This window comes from Danio aesculapii, chromosome 1 (assembly GCF_903798145.1).
Source record: "Danio aesculapii chromosome 1, fDanAes4.1, whole genome shotgun sequence".
Lineage (NCBI taxonomy): Eukaryota > Metazoa > Chordata > Actinopteri > Cypriniformes > Danionidae > Danio > Danio aesculapii.
In genome coordinates, this window is record NC_079435.1 from 106,422 (window position 1) to 126,421 (window position 20,000).

The 20,000-nt window shown below is 42.4% G+C and overlaps 3 protein-coding genes across 5 annotated transcripts in view; all 3 read left to right on the forward strand.

The window, feature by feature from the left end:
- The window catches only part of olfm2b (olfactomedin 2b), a 4,018-nt gene extending 3,694 nt beyond the window's left edge, over positions 1-324 (forward strand). Inside the window, 1 exon segment of the mRNA XM_056454072.1 lies at positions 1-324. This exon segment is cut by the window's left edge and continues 983 nt beyond it. The gene's annotated coding sequence lies outside the window, so the exon portion shown is untranslated.
- A 957-nt stretch (positions 325-1,281) lies between these two features.
- mvb12a (multivesicular body subunit 12A) lies at positions 1,282-9,511 on the forward strand. Its single transcript, XM_056454083.1, has 10 exons — positions 1,282-1,367; positions 1,926-2,016; positions 2,251-2,331; positions 2,764-2,863; positions 5,132-5,261; positions 5,354-5,494; positions 5,641-5,738; positions 6,706-6,767; positions 6,876-6,935; positions 8,935-9,511. The coding sequence occupies exons 2-10, from the start codon at positions 1,930-1,932 to the stop codon at positions 8,998-9,000; spliced, it is 825 nt and encodes a 274-aa protein (XP_056310058.1). The 5' UTR covers positions 1,282-1,367; positions 1,926-1,929; the 3' UTR covers positions 9,001-9,511.
- Positions 9,512-9,988: 477 nt separating this feature from the next.
- Positions 9,989-20,000, forward strand: part of akap8l (A kinase (PRKA) anchor protein 8-like) — a 13,307-nt gene continuing 3,295 nt past the window's right edge. Inside the window, exons 1-9 of one of the 3 annotated variants that reach the window (XM_056454096.1) lie at positions 9,989-10,095; positions 11,457-11,504; positions 12,129-12,357; positions 13,731-14,226; positions 16,541-16,658; positions 16,739-16,782; positions 16,874-16,907; positions 18,127-18,235; positions 18,316-18,457. In XM_056454096.1, the coding sequence (XP_056310071.1) occupies positions 10,074-10,095; positions 11,457-11,504; positions 12,129-12,357; positions 13,731-14,226; positions 16,541-16,658; positions 16,739-16,782; positions 16,874-16,907; positions 18,127-18,235; positions 18,316-18,457 (1,242 nt within the window). In that variant the 5' untranslated portion in view covers positions 9,989-10,073. The remainder of the gene's footprint in view (positions 10,096-11,456; positions 11,505-12,128; positions 12,358-13,730; positions 14,227-16,540; positions 16,659-16,738; positions 16,783-16,873; positions 16,908-18,126; positions 18,236-18,315; positions 18,458-20,000) is intronic. The other 2 variants (XM_056454113.1, XM_056454104.1) reach the window with 2 other exon arrangements.

Here is a 20,000-nt window from a genome sequence, read left to right on the forward strand (position 1 = left end):
TCCTGAAGGTGAGTTTCACCAGTGTTTTGGAGACACTAGATTAGAGATATCCTTAACACTAACATACTGATACTAACATTTAGAAAACTTTAATTTCACAGCACCTTTAAAGGCACAGCTTGCATAATAATAATAATAAAGTAATGTGAGTGTGAAGTGTCCGCGCTCGTGTCTCTGCTGTTGAGTCTGCATGACTGATGCATGTGAAGACTGATTTCTACACTGATAAGTGGACAGAATATGAATCTAAATGCAGAGCACGAATGTTACATATGTGACTTGTACTTTTGGTTGTTCATGCAAATAAAAATCTGACGAATCTAACTAGGAAATGTGTTTGGTGTTCTTATTTATCCGCTGATTATTGTGGAAATTGCTGTTTATTTTTTAATTGTGGTGACACGGTGACTCAGTGGTTAGCACTGTGTCCTCACAGCAAGAAGGTTGCTGGTTCGAGTCCAGGCTGGGTTAGTTCAAAAGTATCTGGTGGCAGCCTTTATGATGCAAGCTGAGATTGCATCACTCAGTAATGCAATGTCAGACACAATGCACTCTAATAGAGTGACGCCACTGTGAGGGGTGGGGCTAGGGGTGAGGTAAGGTGAGCCTATTAAAAAGCATTGGATGCAGCCCAGATTGCACTGCACCAGGTCTGCATTCAGTATTTCTGTGTGGAGTTTGCATGTTCTCCCTGTGTTGACACAGTCCAAACACACGCGCTATAGGGGAATTGATCAACTATATTGACTGTAGTGTATGAGTGTGCAGTGGCGGATTTAGGCATGAGCAATATGGGCGATGGCCCAGGGTGGCATCTTGCTGGGGGCGACACAGGGAGAAAAACAGTGCAAAAAATAAACAACAACAACAAAATTCACACCTTTATTCACGTTTGATTCATTGTTCAAATCTTTTCTATAATTAAAAGTATATTGGTTTAGATTAGTGTGTTTTTAAACATATATTTTCACTGAAATAACATCTGAAGGCCTCTAAACTGCGTTGTAAATGAATGAAGTATTAAGAATAGAGATTTTCAAAAACATTACAAACTTCTCCCTTGACTGGTGTAAGTATAAGGGTATATAGAGGCCAACAGATGAGATTTTCAGTTGTTCGTTGTTATTAAATCGCTTTATTTATTCATTTCAAGCCATTTGAATTCGGCTTTCAGTTAGAAGTTTACTGAGGCCGCCTAGTGGACTTCGTAACGCAACACAAACGAACTTCAGTGAGCATGCGCAGATGATGTGACGTCGCCGCGCTGCATCACGGGAGTTGCAGTCTCTGAGCTCTTCCTGTTCTTTGCGGGAGTTGAGTTTAGTTTCGCTGTTTTGAAGAGATTCTAAACTTCATCACCAACATCCGTAAGTACAGAATTCAGTTTGAGGAGTTCATTAAAGCTGATCTTCATCTGAGTCCAGCTCAATGCGGATGCTCATGTTGGTTTACAGCGAGTTTGAAACTAATGACAGTGATGCTATTGTCGAACTGAGGAAACGTTCAACACAGATGACGAGCTCGATACTCTCTCTCTCTCTCTCTCTCTCTCTCTCTCTCTCTCTCTCTCTCTCTCTCTCTCTCTCTCTCTCTCTCTCTCTCTCTCTTTGTTTTTGTGTCTTTCTTTATTTTTTTCTTCCTTTATTTCTTTTTTCCTTCAAGTTCGTGTGTTGTTTGTGTATTGTTGTGTTGTTGTTGTGTTGTTTGTGTGTTGTGTTGTTTGTGTGTTGATGGTTTGACGTTGACAATATTCGCAGTTTCAGGGAGCGTCTGTAAAGAGTCATTCACAGCTCATTACAGGAACACTTGAAGACGATGATGAAGTCATTGATCTCACTGTAAATGCTCATCATCATCATCATCAATAATGAGACTTTATCTGTGTGTGTGTGTGTGTGTGTGTGTGTGTGTGTGTGTGTGTGTAGGCAGATGTCTGTGTGTGACTTGTCCATCCGGCCGGTCAGTGCAGTGGCCTGGGCCTCCAACACCTCCACCTGCCCTGGGCACTTTACCCTGGTAACTACACCTGACCACACACACCTGTGACCATACACACGCCATACCATACACAGCAGACGACACACACCATACCATACACACCTGTGACCATACACACCAGACGACACACACCATACCATACACACCTGACCACAAACATCTGACCACACACACACCATACCATAAACACCTGACTATAAACTCACCTGAGCAGTGCTTGACCTTCCTCATGACCCCTGTGTGTGTGTGTAGATCGGTCAGACTGAAGACGGAGCGTCCGCTAACTTCAGCCGAGGGTTTGTGAAGTCGGGCTATTTCCTGTGCTACAGTAAGGTAGGAGCCGCTGTAGACTGAGGGTCAGTTCACACAGACGCCAGCATTCGCTCACTCTCCGCTCTCCCTCAGCGGCGTATACAGCATCATGAGTGTGTGTGTTCTGCTCAACACTACAGAAGATATTCTGAAGAATGCTCAAACCGCTATTGACTTCCAAACAAATGAAAAACAAACGAGCGTCAATGTGTACAGGTTTCCAACATTCTTCAAAATATCTTCTTTAGTGTCCAACAGAAGAAAGAGGGTTAAAGACCACTGAATGCTGGGTAAAGCAGGACAGGATGATGTTCAGGGTGAACTGAGCCTATAAATCCCTCAAACAGCAGCATGATGATGGTGTCAGATGAACGAGAGCATCTCTGCTTCAGAAACACACACCGCCTGCACGCTCTGAACATCTGTCTGTGTGTGTGCGTGTGTGTGTGTCAGGATCTGTCTGGTGCGATGGTTGTAGCAGATGTGCAGGTGATCACAGATAAAGAGACCATTCCTCACGGTTACTGCTACATCCCGGAATACCTGGAGCAGAGTAAGAGTGTGTGTGTGTGTGTGTGTTGTGAACATGAGTGCATCCATGTGTGTCTGTGTTTATGATGTAAATGTGTGTGTGTGTGTCTCTGTATGTTTTTATATATATATATGATATGAATGTGTGTGTGTGTGTGTGTGTGTGTGTGTGTGTGTTGTGAACATGAGTGCATCCATGTGTGTCTGTGTTTATGATGTAAAAGTGTGTGTGTGTGTATTTCTCTGTATGTTTATACATATATGATATGAGTGTGTGTGTGCGTGTGTGTGCGTGTGTGTGTGTGTGTGTGGTCAGGGTGTCTTTTGGTCATTGGATTTTCAGTTTATAAACGGATATTGAAACATGAGCACTGGGTGTGTTTATATCAGCCCAGTATGACGCTCTATACACTATACCTGCACATACGTCTGTCCAACAGCTTTAAAAGTCGACTTTTCCCCATAGGTGCCCTTTAAAATGAAGAGTGAATGTTATCTGAAGGTTAACATGCTGCACAAACACCCTGATGATCGTCCTGTGTCTTATAAAAACAGACTCTCTGAAGCTTGTGGATGAGTGGGGCTATCCATTATTTCATATAGCCATGTGCAAATACAGCCGCAGCATCCTAAACAGTGACACATCATCATTATAAAACATTATAAAGCTTTACGATAATTCATAAGATGAACACAGTCCACAAATAGACTTTGTTTATTGATGAATATCAGCTATTCTGCTCCGGCTGTTCTGATGGTCTATTTTACAGCGCTGCTTAAGCTCAAAGCTATACTGCAGTGACTGATATTGACCAAAAACACAATGAAGGACAGTAAAAAGCAGCAATTAAATATGAAAGTTAGTCCATTTTCCAGCATCTCTAGCTTTTTAAAATAGCCCTCTGTTATATATATGATTATAGCTTATATTAGGCAATAGAATAGGCTGTATTTGGGATGAAGACGCAGACAATGGCTGTCGTAAAGCTCATTATTAGGCCCACACAGAGTCTGCACATGCAGAATACAGCAGATTATCAGCTCATCATTAATTCTGTTTATTTACTACAGTAAATGTGTGTAAATCTATATTTATTCAGTGTTTAGATTAATTTCAGTAATATTATTGACTAATATGAAAATATTTATATGATTTATTCACAATACAGTGTGTACAGTAATATTCTCAGTCTTTTAGTAGAGATATTATATGAGAGACTTGCTTTGTTTACCAAATAAAGTGAATCTAATTAGATTTGCATTGTAAACATTAAATAATAGTTATAAAGGTATTACTGTTTATTTCATATATTAAGCTTTTAGTTATGATACTCCGCATGATCCGCAGATTTTTAACACAATTCTGTGCAGAAATAGCAAGAAACGTCAGCAGATTCTGTCTGACTCTAGTCATTATCAACCGTATTTATATATTATTATTATATACACAATATTATATATATATTACCGGCTTTAATGAGGAAATATGTCGTAACAAGATCATGTTATCATAAGAAAATACATTTATAACATTATTAAGTGGATAAATAACAGCAGTGTTTCCCAACCCTGTTCCTGAAGGCACACCAACTGTCCACATTTTCCACCTCTCCCTAATCAAACACAGCTGGATCAGCTTATAACATCAGAAGAGACTCCAACACCTGAGGTTAATGGGTCAGATAATGGAGACATCCAAAATATGTACTGTTGGTGTGCCTCCAGGAACAGGGTTGGGAAACACTGGCCTATAGCAGGCTAGCCTGTGTGTGTCAGCACTGCGTCAGTGGGACGATCTGCTTTGGGAATATGAAACACAAGTCTTCATTCCTCTTGTTTCTGCTGACTTTAGTTTTTGCTGAAAATCAAATCATTTCTGCATGAGCTTCTCTGTGTTTCTCCTGTTTCAGTGTTCACTTTTGACTTAAAAGCAAAATCAAAGAGCGGCTCCTCTCTCATTTTCAACATCCGTCTCTCAAATGAACATCCAGTGAGGAAAAGACACCCTGACCTGGGTGTGTGTGTGTTCTGTAATGCGAATATGTGTGTGTGTGTGTGTGTATATGATATGAATGTGTGTGTGTGTGTGTGTGTGTGTATATGATATGAATGTGTGTGTGTGTGTGTGTGTGTGTGTGTGTATATGATATGAATGTGTGTGTGTGTGTGTGTGTGTGTGTGTGTGTGTGTGTGTGTGTGTGTGTGTGTGTGTATATGATATGAATGTGTGTGTGTGCTTGTGTGTGTGTGTGTGTATATATGATATGAATGTGTGTGTGTGTGCACGCAGAGGCATCAGTGGGCAAGAAGAAGCGCGTGTGTGTGCGCATTGTTCCTGTGGGCAGCGTCACCACAGCGGTTCTGGACCTCAAACTGACCACCAAACATAAGAGTATGGTGCAGCAGTACACCTGCCTGGGGTGAGCACACACACACACACACACACACACACCTGTGTCTCTGCATCAGACACCATACATCAAGGTTCTGTGTGTGTGTGTGTGTCTGACAGGGATATGAACGGTTTCGTGGTGTGGTGTTTGAAGGGCCCGTTCTCCCCTCCGGCTCCGCAGGCCAAACCGCGGCGGGTCAGTCTGGATATCCGCAGCCTCTCTCTGGAAGGACCCGCACCGCCACAGCCTCTTAAACCCAGGTATACACACACATACACACACATCTCGTCTGGTTCTGAGCGGTGTGGAGCGCTCAGTAAACAGCGGGCCGTATCGTGATGTGGTTTTAGTGCCATGTGCAGTTGTGTGTGTGTGTGTGTTGAGTGTTTACCTCTTGTCCTCTCAGTAATCTTCCTGAAGCTCCACCGAAGATCAGCCGGCGGCGCAGTAAACTGGATCTGCCAGCAGGGGGAGTGTGTGACAGCAGCGTCTGCAGCATCAGCGGTACAGCACAGTCATTACACTGCAGCACACTGTCAGGCGGTACACATCAGCGCTGTCACGGTTCATGTGTTCATTATGAAGCGTCACGGTACGAGGCTCACGGCTCAGGTCCAAAACTCTCATGACCAATACAGTCAGGCCAGATGTGCTTCATGCTAAATGCTGTGCGCTGGGTACGCGGCATCGGCGGTCAGGTGTATTCATCCATTCATTTTCTTTTCGGCTTAGTCCCTTTATTCATCAGGGGTCTCCACAGTGGAATGAACCGCCAACTATACCAGCATATGTTTTACACAGCGGATGCCCTTCCAGCTGCAACCCAGTACTGGGAAACACCCATACACACTCATTCACACTCGGCAAGTTCAGTTGATCAGTTCCTCTATAGCACATGTGTTTGGACTGTGGGGGAAACCGGAGCACCCGGAGGAAACCCACACCAACACGGGGAGAACATGCAAACTCCACACAGAAACACACACTGACCCAGCCGGGACTCAAACCAGTGACCTTCTTGCTGTGAGGCGACAGTGCTAACCACAGAGCCACGGTGTCACAACATAACAACTCTTCATTTCCCTTCAGTCTCAGTACACGAAGAAGAGCTACAGAAGAGTCCGGCTTCACAGAGGACACCTACTGAGATGCTAACGGTCTAATCTGAAACAATGATCTATGCTAAGCTAAGCTAAAAGTGCTCCAGCCAGACTCTGAGATGGGCTGAACGGATTGAGCATTGATAACTCAGTTGTGCAACTTTAAAATGAGTTCATAGCTGTAAAACGAGCAGAAGACCACAACAAGGACAATCTAGTCTTGATTAAAAAAGCAGCGCTAAAGCTTATTCTGCTAATGATGGAAATGTGTGTGAATTTGATCAGTTTGGATAAAAAGATGCTGATAATGAGTGTAAATGTGTGTGTGTGTGTGTGCGTGTGCGTGTGTGTGTGCGTCTGTGTGTTCACAGCGATGGATGGAGTTCCTTTCACTCTACACCCAAAGTTTGAGTCTCGGTCATCCAGCACAAAGGTCAGAGGTCACGACATCACTTATTCACACACACACACACACACACACACACACACACACACACACGTATATATGTAACAGCTGTGTTCTTGTGTGTGTGTGTGTCAGGTGTCTGGCATCACGCTGAGCGACATCCGCATTAAATCAGTGCAGGACATCGAGAACGAGGTGAGCTCAATCTCTCACACACGCACACACACACACACACACACGCACACACACACAGACACAGATCTTCATCCTCAATAGCGATCCTCAATCGCTGATTGGCTCATGCACTAGAAGGCGGGCCTTATTCACCATATAGTGATCATTGATTAGCTCATGTACTATAAGGCGGGCTTTATTCGCCATATAGCGATCGCTGATTGGCTCATGTACTATAAGGCGGGCTTTATTCGCCATATAGCGATCGCTGATTGGCTCATGTACTATAAGGCGGGCTTTATTCGCCATATAGCGATCGCTGATTGGCTCATGTACTAGAGGGCGGGCTTTATTCGCCATATAGGGATCGCTGATTGGCTCATGTACTAGAAGGCGGGCTTTATTCGCCATATAGCGATCGCTGATTGGCTCATGTACTATAAGGCGGCCTTTATTCACCATATAGCGATCGCTGATTGGCTCCTGTACTAGAAGGCGGGCTTTATTCGCCATATAGCGATCGCTGATTGGCTCATGTACTATAAGGCGGGCTTTATTCGCCATATAGCGATCGCTGATTGGCTCATGTACTATAAGGCGGGCTTTATTCGCCATAAAGGGATCGCTGATTGGCTCATGTACTAGAGGGCGGGCTTTATTCGCCATATAGGGATCGCTGATTGGCTCATGTACTAGACGGCGGGCTTTATTCGCCATAAAGCGATCGCTGATTGGCTCATGTACTAGAAGGCGGGCTTTATTCGCCATATAGCGATCGCTGATTGGCTCATGTACTATAAGGCGGGCTTTATTCGCCATATAGCGATCGCTGATTGGCTCATGTACTATAAGGCGGCCTTTATTCACCATATAGCGATCGCTGATTGGCTCTTGTACTAGAAGGCGGGCTTTATTCACCATATAGCGATCGCTGATTGGCTCATGTACTATAAGGCGGGCTTTATTCGCCATATAGCGATCGCTGATTGGCTCATGTACTATAAGGCGGGCTTTATTCGCCATAAAGGGACCGCTGATTGGCTCATGTACTAGAGGGCGGGCTTTATTCGCCATATAGGGATCGCTGATTGGCTCATGTACTAGACGGCGGGCTTTATTCGCCATAAAGCGATCGCTGATTGGCTCATGTACTAGAAGGCGGGCTTTATTTGCCATATAGGGATCGCTGATTGGCTCATGTACTAGAGGGTGGGCTTTATTCGCCATATAGCGATCGCTGATTGGCTCATGTACTATAAGGCGGGCTTTATTCGCCATATAGGGATCGCTGATTGGCTCATGTACTAGAAGGCGGGCTGTATTCGCCATATAGCGATCGCTGATTGGCTCATGTACTATAAGGCGGGCTTTATTCGCCATATAGGGATCGCTGATTGGCTCATGTACTAGAAGGCGGGCTTTATTCGCCATAAAGCGATCGCTGATTGGCTCATGTACTATAAGGCGTGCTTTATTCGCCATATAGGGATCGCTGATTGGCTCATGTACTAGAAGGCGGGCTTTATTCGCCATAAAGCGATCGCTGATTGGCTCATGTACTATAAGGCGTGCTTTATTCGCCATATAGCGATCGCTGATCGCTAAAAGTGACGTCACACGGTCAACAAAATAACGATTAATATCTCAGACCACAAACCAGCACAAACGTTCGATTTTGCAGCACAAATCAGCACAAATGAACGGCAGAGTTTTGGGGATTATTTGTTTTTATGGGGTGCGAACTTCACGGAGGTGTGTTACAGACCTTGAAAAGCTTCATTTCTCCATTACCAGCAACCAGATCTTAAACACGGCGAGTTTATAACACCGTAACGGTTCACCGTGAGCGCCTGAGCACCGGATAATTCCAAATGAACAGTCCTCATGCATGTGCTAGGGAATTGACAGAAAACACACCTGTACAGTAGAGGCAGTGAGTAAACATGGTGTATATCTGTGCACAGCAGCGGCGTTCTGCTGTATCTGTGTGGTTTACTGACCCCAGTGTTTCTCTCTGCAGTATAACTACACTTTCACAGTGGAGGAGCTGGCGGCCAAGAGGATCCGTCCATCACTGAGCGGCTGAATCACCTTCATCATCATCATCATCAGACTCTGACTGCTCAGACATCTCCATTACTGTGTGTGCAGATCAGTCTCACACTACTAGGGTCTCTCTGTCTTTGTTTCTTCTCGGAGTTCTCTGAACATAAAGGGTTTTCTGCAGTAATACACACATATTATACACGCACGTGTGTGTTTCTGAATGTGTTGCAGCTTCAGGAGTTTCTGTCAGGTGAATCAAAGAGCTCAGCGAGTCCGCTGGACTGGTTTATATGTGCATGATGTGCTGTTTCATCAGGTTATATGTGTGTGTGTATCTGTCATGGGTGGAGGAGGTTAGTGTGTAAAGGGAAATCATTAAACCCTGACTAAATGCCAATCTAAAGTGAGTTTCTCTCTTGTAGATATTTTGAAGAATGTTGAAAACCAGTAACCATTAACTCCCATAGTAAGAAAAATATATATACTATGGAAGTCAGTGGTCATCTTTATTTACATTTTTAAAACTATCTCCTTTTGTGTTTAACAAAAAAGAAACTGATTTTATAACTAAAAAACTAGTTATAAACCAATGTGTGTGTGAGAACTGTCCCTTTAAAGTGTGTCAGTGCTCGTTCCTCTTTATTTATATGATACAGTTGTTGTGTGTATGCGTTTCAGAAACGTGGGGACCAAATATGTGTATTTTCTAAATTGCTCTTTTAAATATTCCTAAGTATATATATGTATATGAGCATGTCCTGCTATTCTGGTTTGTAAGATTCTCTTTATTTGAGATAAAATCATTTGTTCTTGCTCTGCAAAAATCTGTCTTGTGTGTTTTAAACTCATCTGAACCTAATGAATAGAGATATAATGTGTCAGAGCTGTGTTAGTGTGTGCTGTAACCTCAACAGCCTTAACCCAGACAGTCAAATACACTCTTGTTTTAGCAGAATGTCCGTAAATGGCGTTTTTCCGGCAGTCGCCGCTCTGTCATTGGGTCGTTCATGTGTCAATCATTTAACCACACCCGTGTGGGCGGAGCTAGCGTGGTCTGATAGAGCCTCTCGGTCTGAGCGCCGCTCGTTCACACACACAGATCACTGCTGCACGATGGATAGAGGATATTCTTCAGGTTTGACTTTTATTCTTACTTTATCTGTTTTTTAACCGTATATGTGTGTGGATGTGATGTGTTTGGATCTTGTAAGTTCTGCATTCGACGTAACGTTACTGTACTAAACGGCCTGACCGGCAGTAACGTATCCGTGCGTGAAATGGCGCAGGCCAAATATAAACCAAACCCAAAACCACATTTAAAGAGGTTATTAGCAAACAAACATGCTTTAATGTGAGTATTGTGAGGTAAATGTGTGACTCCATGAAGCTCGTTGTTGTTTATTGTCTGTCTGAAGCTGTGACGGTGATTTAATTAAACGATGAGGCGGTTAACCGTCGTTTTTCCCGTTACGTTAAGCGTGTTTGGTTTTCGCTTTTGTGGTGAATGGACTTATGTAATCCTCGATCTGCTGTCTGGAGTGTGTAAATGCGTCAATGGTTGATGAACGGAACAAGGCCGAGTGGCGGAATCGGTAAACCGGACATGGCTTTTGCTGTTTTAAAATGGCGGCCGTGTGAATCTGCGCCTCTTTTGTTCAGTGAGCAGCCTGTGGATAAGTTAACCAACCGCTTCACTGTGCGTCCGTGAGTGATGATGTGCAGTTCATCACAGTGCAGTGATCTAAAAGCCAGGCCACCGTCGTCTCAGTTTATTTCTAGTGTTTTGCAGATTTTTAGTTCCTACATTTTGTTGTCTGCAGACTCCATTTACCTATTTCTGTCCAATCAAATGCTCTCTTGATGGAGAACACCCCGCCCCCTGATTTCACATGACATCTTTAGCCAATAAGAAACACATCTGAGCCCGGAGAGCTTCTTGATAAGTGTGAATGGTCTCATTGAGAGTGTTTTGATTTATTTAATTTCATTCCGACATCTAAAACCGAGCAGTGTACTTTTATTAATATCAGAACCAAGAGAAAAGATGAAGTGATGATTATCATGTAGACCTGTAAGATCTGTATATCTGCATACATCACTAATAATTAGATAAAGTGTTATAACGAGCTGTTGCTGCTCTAGATCTTCAATAATGTGTGTTGGTAAGATGACATACAGCTAAGTAATCCAATGATCAATAAAAACCTTCTTTAAGAGGGAGTTTTGGAAGTTCTACAGAATCATTTTACCACTGAGGAACAGAGAAGTGAACTGTTCTGGAAATTTCTTCCTCAGTATTGCTTCAGCAGGGTTCCCACCAATATTAAAGCTGTTTGTATGTTTATTTGCTAAATATCAGTAAAGAACTGCTGTAGTTGGTGGAAGATTGTGCTGAAAGTAATGGGATGGTGAAAGTCTCATGTGTTTAACAGCAGATCTGATCATTCATAAACCGTGTCGGACCCATTAAGAGCTGTTTTCTGATGTTGTGTTCAGGTTTCTCTGGATGGGGAGGATCAGGTGGTGGAGGAGGATCATCCAGAGGTGAGGTTTGCATTATTATTTGAATGGTTTGCTAGTCAATGTTAATTATTTAATACCGATATGTGGAGTTAATGTTTATTTAAGCCAGTATTGTTCAGCTGTGTGTCTAGCTTTATCCTTTTGGTACCGCTCTGTTGTGCTGTGCCCTTTGGAAAGAACATTGGACATATATTGTGAAATGAATACAGTTTCACCAGATGGCGTAATAATGTCTATGTAGAGTGATTGGGATGATTCTGTAGTGGAGTGCATCTGCATACAATATAATAAACTCATTTAAATCTTAGATCAATACAATACAGCCAAGTGAAATAAATAGTGTTATATATTGAGTCTAACAGTATTCCGGTAGAGTAATTGAATAATACAAATAATCATTATTAAAGTCACTAAGGTAGTTTCTTATGCCTGAATGCTGTTTAAATCCTCATACAGTCACAGGCCTCAAGGACACATGAATTGACAGATTATAATACACACGTATCATTGTAAATTGTGACTATTGCGAATGATCACACTGACACGATATATTGTACAGCTCTACTTCTGAAAGGACGCACCGCTCAGTATATACACTGACTATACATAACCTGCAAGCTCATCTATGGTCTGTGCTGTGCTCAGGCTCAGGTGGTTATGATATGTACGGATATAAAGACTCGATGTCTGGTGGCGGTGGTGGGTATGGTGGTGGCGGCGGGTACGGCTCTGAGCGGATGAAGAGAGGTATGTCTGGAGGATCCCTGCTGTCCAGCGGCGCAAACGCAGACGCCGTCATCGCCAAAATCAACCAGCGGCTGGACATGCTGACACAGCTGGAGGGAGGGATGAAGAGCGGCTCCCGAGGGGACAGGTAACACACACACACACACACACACACACACACACACACACACACGCGCGCGCATGCTGGAGACAATAACACACCTGAAACTGCACCAGAAACACCTTCAGATGAGAGTCTGACAGATAATTTAGTGCATTCGTTTGTGTTAATCTTGAGAAACAAACACCGATTTGGCAAATTGACTTTATTGATCTGCTATCAGTCATTGAAGCCTCTGAAAGCACATTGGTTATTTTTCTATGAGCTTATGGCGGATTCCAGACCTGCGGAGAGATTTTGCATCTCAAAGAGAAATCTGTTGTTTTTCACACACAAAACTAACTTAAGTGAAAGAGTTTTGAATAATGACGGTTTATATAACAAGATAACAGGTTATCTCTACACAGTAGTGCTTAATTGTGTATTTGGGGACATTTTATCTTAATTATTTGAATTCTTTTAATTCGTATCTTCAAGTCTTTTTCTCTTTACTCCACTAAAGAACATTAGCATGAAACCATTACAGTTTGAGTGATGTTAATGAAAATTTCTCACACACACACACACACACACACTTACGAGACCCTGAACTCTAGTCTGGACCTCAGATTGGGTTTGAGCAGATCTGCCTTAAGATATACAGGCTAAGCTCCTGGTTTTCTGGTTCCAGTGTGTTAACTGCAGCAGTAATGTTAACTCTGATGAAGATCTGATTATCTTGTAACCAGCTCAAGCTCGGCTTTTACTTCATCACATGCACCCCTGAGATGATTTATAGATGTTGTAGACATTACAGGTTATGATGGATTCAGCCTGTTGAAGGTGTTGTCACATTGAGCATTTACACTTCATATTCAGACACTGGGGTTTTCTTTAATCATTGATGCATTAAATTGATCAAAAGTGACAGTTTGTCGTTTCAACATTGATAATGCTCAGAAATCACCTGATCAATGTGACGCTGAATATACATGAATTACTGTACGTTCACCTGTTTAAACCTGATCATCAGTCATAGTCTTACTGCATTTCTGATGCCATAAATGCAGAGCAGACCATTCATACACTGTCATGTTGATCATCAAAGCCTGAGTGGGCGTCAGCAGTCCAGATGTGGTGACGGTACAGACACACACACACACTCCTGTCCTCCGCTTGTCCTGATCTGCACAGACACATCTGCCTCTCCAGATGCCCTCACTGAAGATCTCCTGTTTCCAGATCAGTCCGTTGCCTTACGCCAGCATCTGTGCAACTGTGTTCTGAAGCTTTTCCACAGCCTGGAGCCAGCAGTAGCTGTGGAAGGGCTTGATGAACGAGCGCTAATGATGAGTTTGTGTGTGCGTTGTGCTCTGCAGCCGCACTCAGTGACCTCTGCTCTGCGCCTCCTCCTTCTGCAGGTTTGACCAATACGAGTCTTTCGACTCGCGCTCCGCCTCCATGGGCCCTCGAGATCTCTACAGATCTGCTGGCTACGGTTACAGCGACTCCCGGGGCGACATGATGGCCCAGCGCGGAGGCTTTGGGCTCATGGGTGGAGCCGGAGGGGGCGGGGCCTTTGATGGCTTTGGATCTGGCAAAATGCGGCCGACTCGAGACTCCTTCTCGGGCTCTGGCTGGGGGGCGGGGCAGAGATCCCCACGCAGGGGTGGATCAGCCGGGGGGCGTGGCTTCGGCCGCAGGCAAGACTCCTCTGGGGGAGGAGGTGGGCGTGGCGGCGGCCATGGCCACTCCCCCGGTGGCCGAGGAAAGCTGCCCTCGCTGCTGGGCCAACGCATGTACCCTGACAGCGGGGCCTTCCAGCCCCAGCGCGGGCCCCAGGACTTCCCCGTGCGGAACTTCGGAGGGGGCCCGAGGGCCAACCGGCAGCGTGGCCGCAAGAGACCTCTGAACCGAGTAAGTACCGCCCACTGCCTGTGGGGGGCGTGGCTGAGAGATCAGCGCTCACCCCTGCACGTAGAGGCCAGTCCAGCCCAGAACAGCAGGATAATCTAAAGCTTACATCACAGGCCACACATGAGAAAGTCTATTAAAGGGAAGCTCATGTAACACTAGGTGTGTTCGACTTTGCTTCGTACCCAACATGGACTCTTTCTGTAATAACACTTGAGAGCTGTTTGCATGCGATTGAGCATTCGTTCACTTCTAGGTTGAACTTTTACCAGTCGTTTACTCTCTTCTCCTTCATTAGGCCCACACAGAATCTGCAGATGTTTAGCCCATCATTGAGTCTATGTATTTACTTGTGTAAATTTATATTCATTCAGTTTTTAAATTAATTTACTAATTATTGTGATATTATAATAATAATAATAATAAAACATTAATTTAATTTATTTACAAAACAGTTTGTAAAGTAATATTTTCTGTCTTATAGTAGAGATATTACATAAGAGACTTGCTTTGGTTACCAAATAAGTGGATCTAATTGGATTTGCATTGTGAACATTACGTTAAAAATGTTTTTTTATTTCATATATTAAGGTTTTAGTCATACTAAGTAACTTTAGTCATGATAAATAATTCCACATAAATCCTTTAGATTTTATTTTTTTTACTAAATTCTGTGCAGAAATACATAAAATTTCCACAGATTCTGTCTGGCCCTATCCTTCATCCAAGATGTTCATGTCAGTCTTCAGTCATCAAGGAATCTGTTTTTGAGGAGGAAATGCAGATGTTCTCCATGTAAAGGTCTTCAGTGGTTGAACTTTCTGACTTCAGTATAGCTTCAGGGACTCTAGAGGCATCAGTCAGTCGGTTTCTTGAGTCTGTATGCAAAATGACCAACCCAGAGTTTTCATCACACACAGGCAGACCTTTATAAACACAAGCTCTGCATGTGTGTGCAGTTTAAGCTCTTAAGTCAATGCCTTCCCTTATCAGTCTGTCTCCACATTATGTATAGTAGACATCAGAGCTGGACAATATGGCCATCATCTCATCATCTCTTACATTTGGTTGATGCAATATAAATCTGATAGTGGTATAATGTTTATCTGTCTGTCGTTATATAAACGATCCTCTGATGAATCGGCTGATTCATGCGGCTTTGCACATTTTCAGAGATGTAATAATATTTAATCATGACTAGGCCCATATGCAATCTGCGCGCAGGTTTCCACAGAATTTTAGCCCATTATTGAGTATTTACTTATTCAGTTTCTAAATTAATTTCACTGATGTTTTGAGATCTAATAATAGTACCATTTAAATGTTCTCATGATTTATTTACAATACACCTAAAGTAGTTTTTTTTTGTCCTGTAGTAAATGAGAAACTGGCTTTGTTAATAAGTGGATCTAATTAGATTTGTATTGTTAACATTTAAAACAATTTTATATATGAAATAATTAAAACTTAATCTTAAAATATTTTTATGATACGCCTAAAATAAATCCGCACATTCTTTTTACAAAATTCCCCACAGAAATAGTTATAAAATGTCCGCAGATTCTGTCTGATTTTTTAAAATAATGGCTGCGGCCTGATTATCAGATTATAAAATATTCTATTATATAAATTAAAAAGGTATCACAGATAATGAAAAGATAACACTGATATTGAATTATCGTCTAGCCCTTATAGACAGATAATATAGTTCCATCTTGCAGATGTCCACAGGGGGCGCCAGAGACTCACTAACAGCACACTCTATCAGTCTTTAAAAATGACCTACAATTTAGACAGTGACCTATATTATCACTCCTATTCCTGCTCTGGGCTCATTCAGAGTGTCTGAAGCTCACACCACTGGACTCCTGCATGTGTTCCTCAACACCCTTCATTCACTGAAGAGAGAAGTGGAGGAACCTCTTGTTTGAGGAGGAGTGTAGAAACTGAGGAAATGTTGATCTGGAAGTGAACTGAAGCAGAATTAAACTTATAACACATACAAAACCCTAAATGTGATTCAAAGCCGTGATATACTGACGGACACCATTATATTCTGTTCTTTAATTTGAACTAAACCTACAGTAGTGTCATATCTCTATAATTGTATACATTTACATCAGTATATAAACAAACACTACAAACTCAGAGAAATGAGACGTCTGTCGGTTCAGAAAGCCTCTGATGATTGAGATGGGAGGCCAAATATAATGTGTGAACTCTGTCGAACACACCTGCTGTAAACACACTCATTAAATCTCTCATGAACACACACACAGCTCAGGCCTCATCAGTATGTGTGTGTGTGTAAGCACAGCAGCAGCAGGTCAAGTCTCAGCGTGAAGGACAGAAGAAGCGGAAGCAGACTCTGAGCGCCAGCGACGAGCCCGAGTCCAAGATGGGCAAAACTGAAGCAGCTGGAGAAAAGACAGCCGGTATGAGCACACACACACCTCCCATAATGCACTGTGTTCTCTGTGTGTGTGAGTGAGCTGATCAGTGTGTTGTGTTTCAGATGCAGCAGAACTGAAGCAGGAGTCTGAAGAGAAGGATGCTGCTGTACGTTCATGCTCTCATTGTTTCTGCTGTAATGATGGCGCTCGTGTGTTTCAGTCGTCCACAACTCATCATCTTTCTCTTTCTTTCTCAGGACGTGAAAGCAGAGGATGGCGGAGAGAGTGGCGGTGAGTCCTCATCTGCTCTTTAACCCTCGCTGTAACAGTACAGTTCACTGAGTAAATGACAAATGCTTCATGTTAGGCCTTGATCACACTGACCAGTGGCAGATTTAGGCATGGGCAGTATAGGCGATCACCCAGGGCGGCATCTTGCTGGGGGCGCAATGGGGAGATGGTGCCAAAAGTGCCCCAGTAAAAGCTTTGAGATGCAATTTACTTTATGCAAGTGTATTAATTTAGAGTGGTTATCCCAGGATAAAGACATTAGGGGCTGTTCACATTCGCCGTCTTTTGCATGCATAAGTTTATTATTCTTTATGTGCAACCGAAACAATGCCGGTGAAAACAGATTCCCGCGAGCCTCACACGTGCTGCTCCTGATCCCGGTTGTTTACTGGACATGCAGCCGATATACGTCGACAATCATGACGACAAAACTGAAGTTTATATGATATGAGGATGGTGATGTTACTTTGACGAAGCATGACTAAAGGTCATAAAAAGGGGATAAAGAGTCAGGGAGGTAACTAAGACTTCATAACGTTAATTCTCGGCCATGTGTAGGACCACACGGAATCTGCGCGAGATTTTTAGCCCATCGAGTCTGTTTATTTACTTGTGTAAGTGTATATTTATTCAGTTTTTAAATACATTTCTGTAATATTGTTGACCAATATGGAAATGTTCATGTGATTTATGTACAATACAGTCTGTAAAGTCATTTATTTTCTGTCTTTTAGTAGATATCTATTATATGAGACATACGACAACGATTCTGTTGTGATGTTTCACATTAGACATCACCCAACCCTATTGTCAGGAGCTTAATGACTTTACAAACTCTGAATATCACAATATTATTACATATTACAATTATATCAGCACACAGTACACAGCTGATTCAGCGGTTGCCTAGCCACAGAAAAAGTACAGGACACTAAACTTCTCAGTTTAATTCTGAAGATTTACTGTAATTGACTTTTTATAAATGTTTTTAATCTGGCTCATTCTTCTGAGATTTGAACGGTCGAGTTAAATAGGTTAGGTTATATTAATAAGGTTCGATTTTACACGTTATTAAAACATTTCAGAATGTATAACCTCTGACCATGATGACGCCTGCATGAGGTTTTAAACGAGTGCTAATGATGTTGTGTCTCTAGAAATCTGTTCATCTTAGCTGTTCGCTAGTGTTTATGCTAATGCTGATGATTTGTCATTCCAGCTGCATCCAATCAGGACGAGGGTGCCAAGGCCAAAGGCAAGCAGAACACGCCCTCGTTAGCTAAAATCAGGAAGAGGAGGGGCTTCTTTGAAAGGTCAGCAGTCAAAGGGTCAGCGCACAGGTCACGTTTTCAGCTATGTGTGTGGAGAGTGTGTCACGCAGTGTGTGCTCATGTGTGTGTGTGTGCAGGGTGATCTTTGCCTGCTCCATCTGCAAGTTTCGCTCCTTCTACAATGAGGATATGACCGCTCATATGGAGAGCAAGTTCCACAAGGACCACTTCAAGTATCTGTCCAATCAGCTGTCCAAACCCACCACCGACTTCCTGCAGGTATGACCCCGCCCACTCTATAGGCCTGCTGGGAAATGTAGTTTTATTTTACCAAATAGATTTCCCGAGTGATGTTTAACAGAGCAGGAACATTTCTCACAGTATCCAGGGTTCGCACAAGGGGCTTGAATTTGGCTTTTAGAAATGAAAGTCCTGGAAAATTGGCTTGTTTTGTTAAAAAGTGCTTTTAAAAGAGCTTAAATTAACAAGGAGAGTTTATATGCACTTTTCACCCGGGAAAAATGTAAATGTGTGAACTTCTGTGACAATTTAATGCAATAATACCCTCACAAACTGCTGTGATCCTGAAGACGTGATTTGACTGATGTGAAAAGTGACCAATCACAGTCCACCGTGTCTAGTTTTACGTGAAACATACTCTCCTCTGACCTGTCACTCTTCTAAATTACAGTGTGAACGTCGGCACGGGAACGCAGATATTGCGCATTTTAATAATTTCTGCAAATGTCGCGAGTGCTTTATTTTAACATGAGAGCGCAGTCATGAACGATAGTCACATAAATCTGGATATGCACGCTCTTAAATAGGCTTATTCAAATGATCTGCAAGTCCTCTCATCATCGTGTGTGAAGTCTGTTAGCGCTCAGACTGTATGCAATCATGATCTGTATTAAACTAGACATCATTTATCTTTGCTCCTTGACTTAACTTTCTCAAAAGCGATCAAGTGTTTAGAATTAGATGGACCCATGACAGATGACAATGCTAACAGACCTCTTATTTGCTGTATCGGAAAGTGAAACTTATCAGAACTTTTAGCAAATGTGGAGCTTTGATTTCTTTATGATTAGAATGATGCTAGAAACGTTTCTGGATAAGGTATGTGTATGATTTAAACACAACAGCGGTCTTCTGGTCTGTCTTAAAGCATTGCTAAATTGTGCATTTGGGCATTACAGGTCAAAGCGATCTGTTGTAAACAGTAAGGCTCTTGAGCCTCATATTTCGAATGCCGTAAGTGAAATGAAGTCATTTAAATTATTTGATTACTGACAGTGGACTTGTCTTTTTTTGTAGAATCATTTAAGTTTAATATCGTGTGATAAAATGTCCATGTGATGTGCAGCTTTTTAAGAAACTAATGTACCATATTATAAAAACAGACACAAAATGAGCAAATAAGGAAAATAGTGGAAAATGAGGCAAAATTTCAGTCTCTTCATCATGTGCTTTAAACCTTTCAGAGCTTGAAAATATTGTTTAAACAAAGGCTAAAGTGTCTTTATTATACATGTGGTAGCTCTGCCAGTGGGACTGAATAAGATTGGTTGTCATGAAGGGAAAAATTGGCCATACTTCCTTTGTGAGTGCACATTTCTATATATTTAGTCTCAGGATTAAAATATTTAAACCATTTAAACAAGTTTAGACTTAAAGTAATGAAAAGCAGCTTTTTTTCTGAATGTACCTAACTAAAAGAGTACCATGTACTTTACTCAATATTAGGATTATTTACTAGTTTATATTGCAGCAATGTTAAAGTGTTTTTACTTGAGCACAAATGTTCAGTTCAAATCAAAAA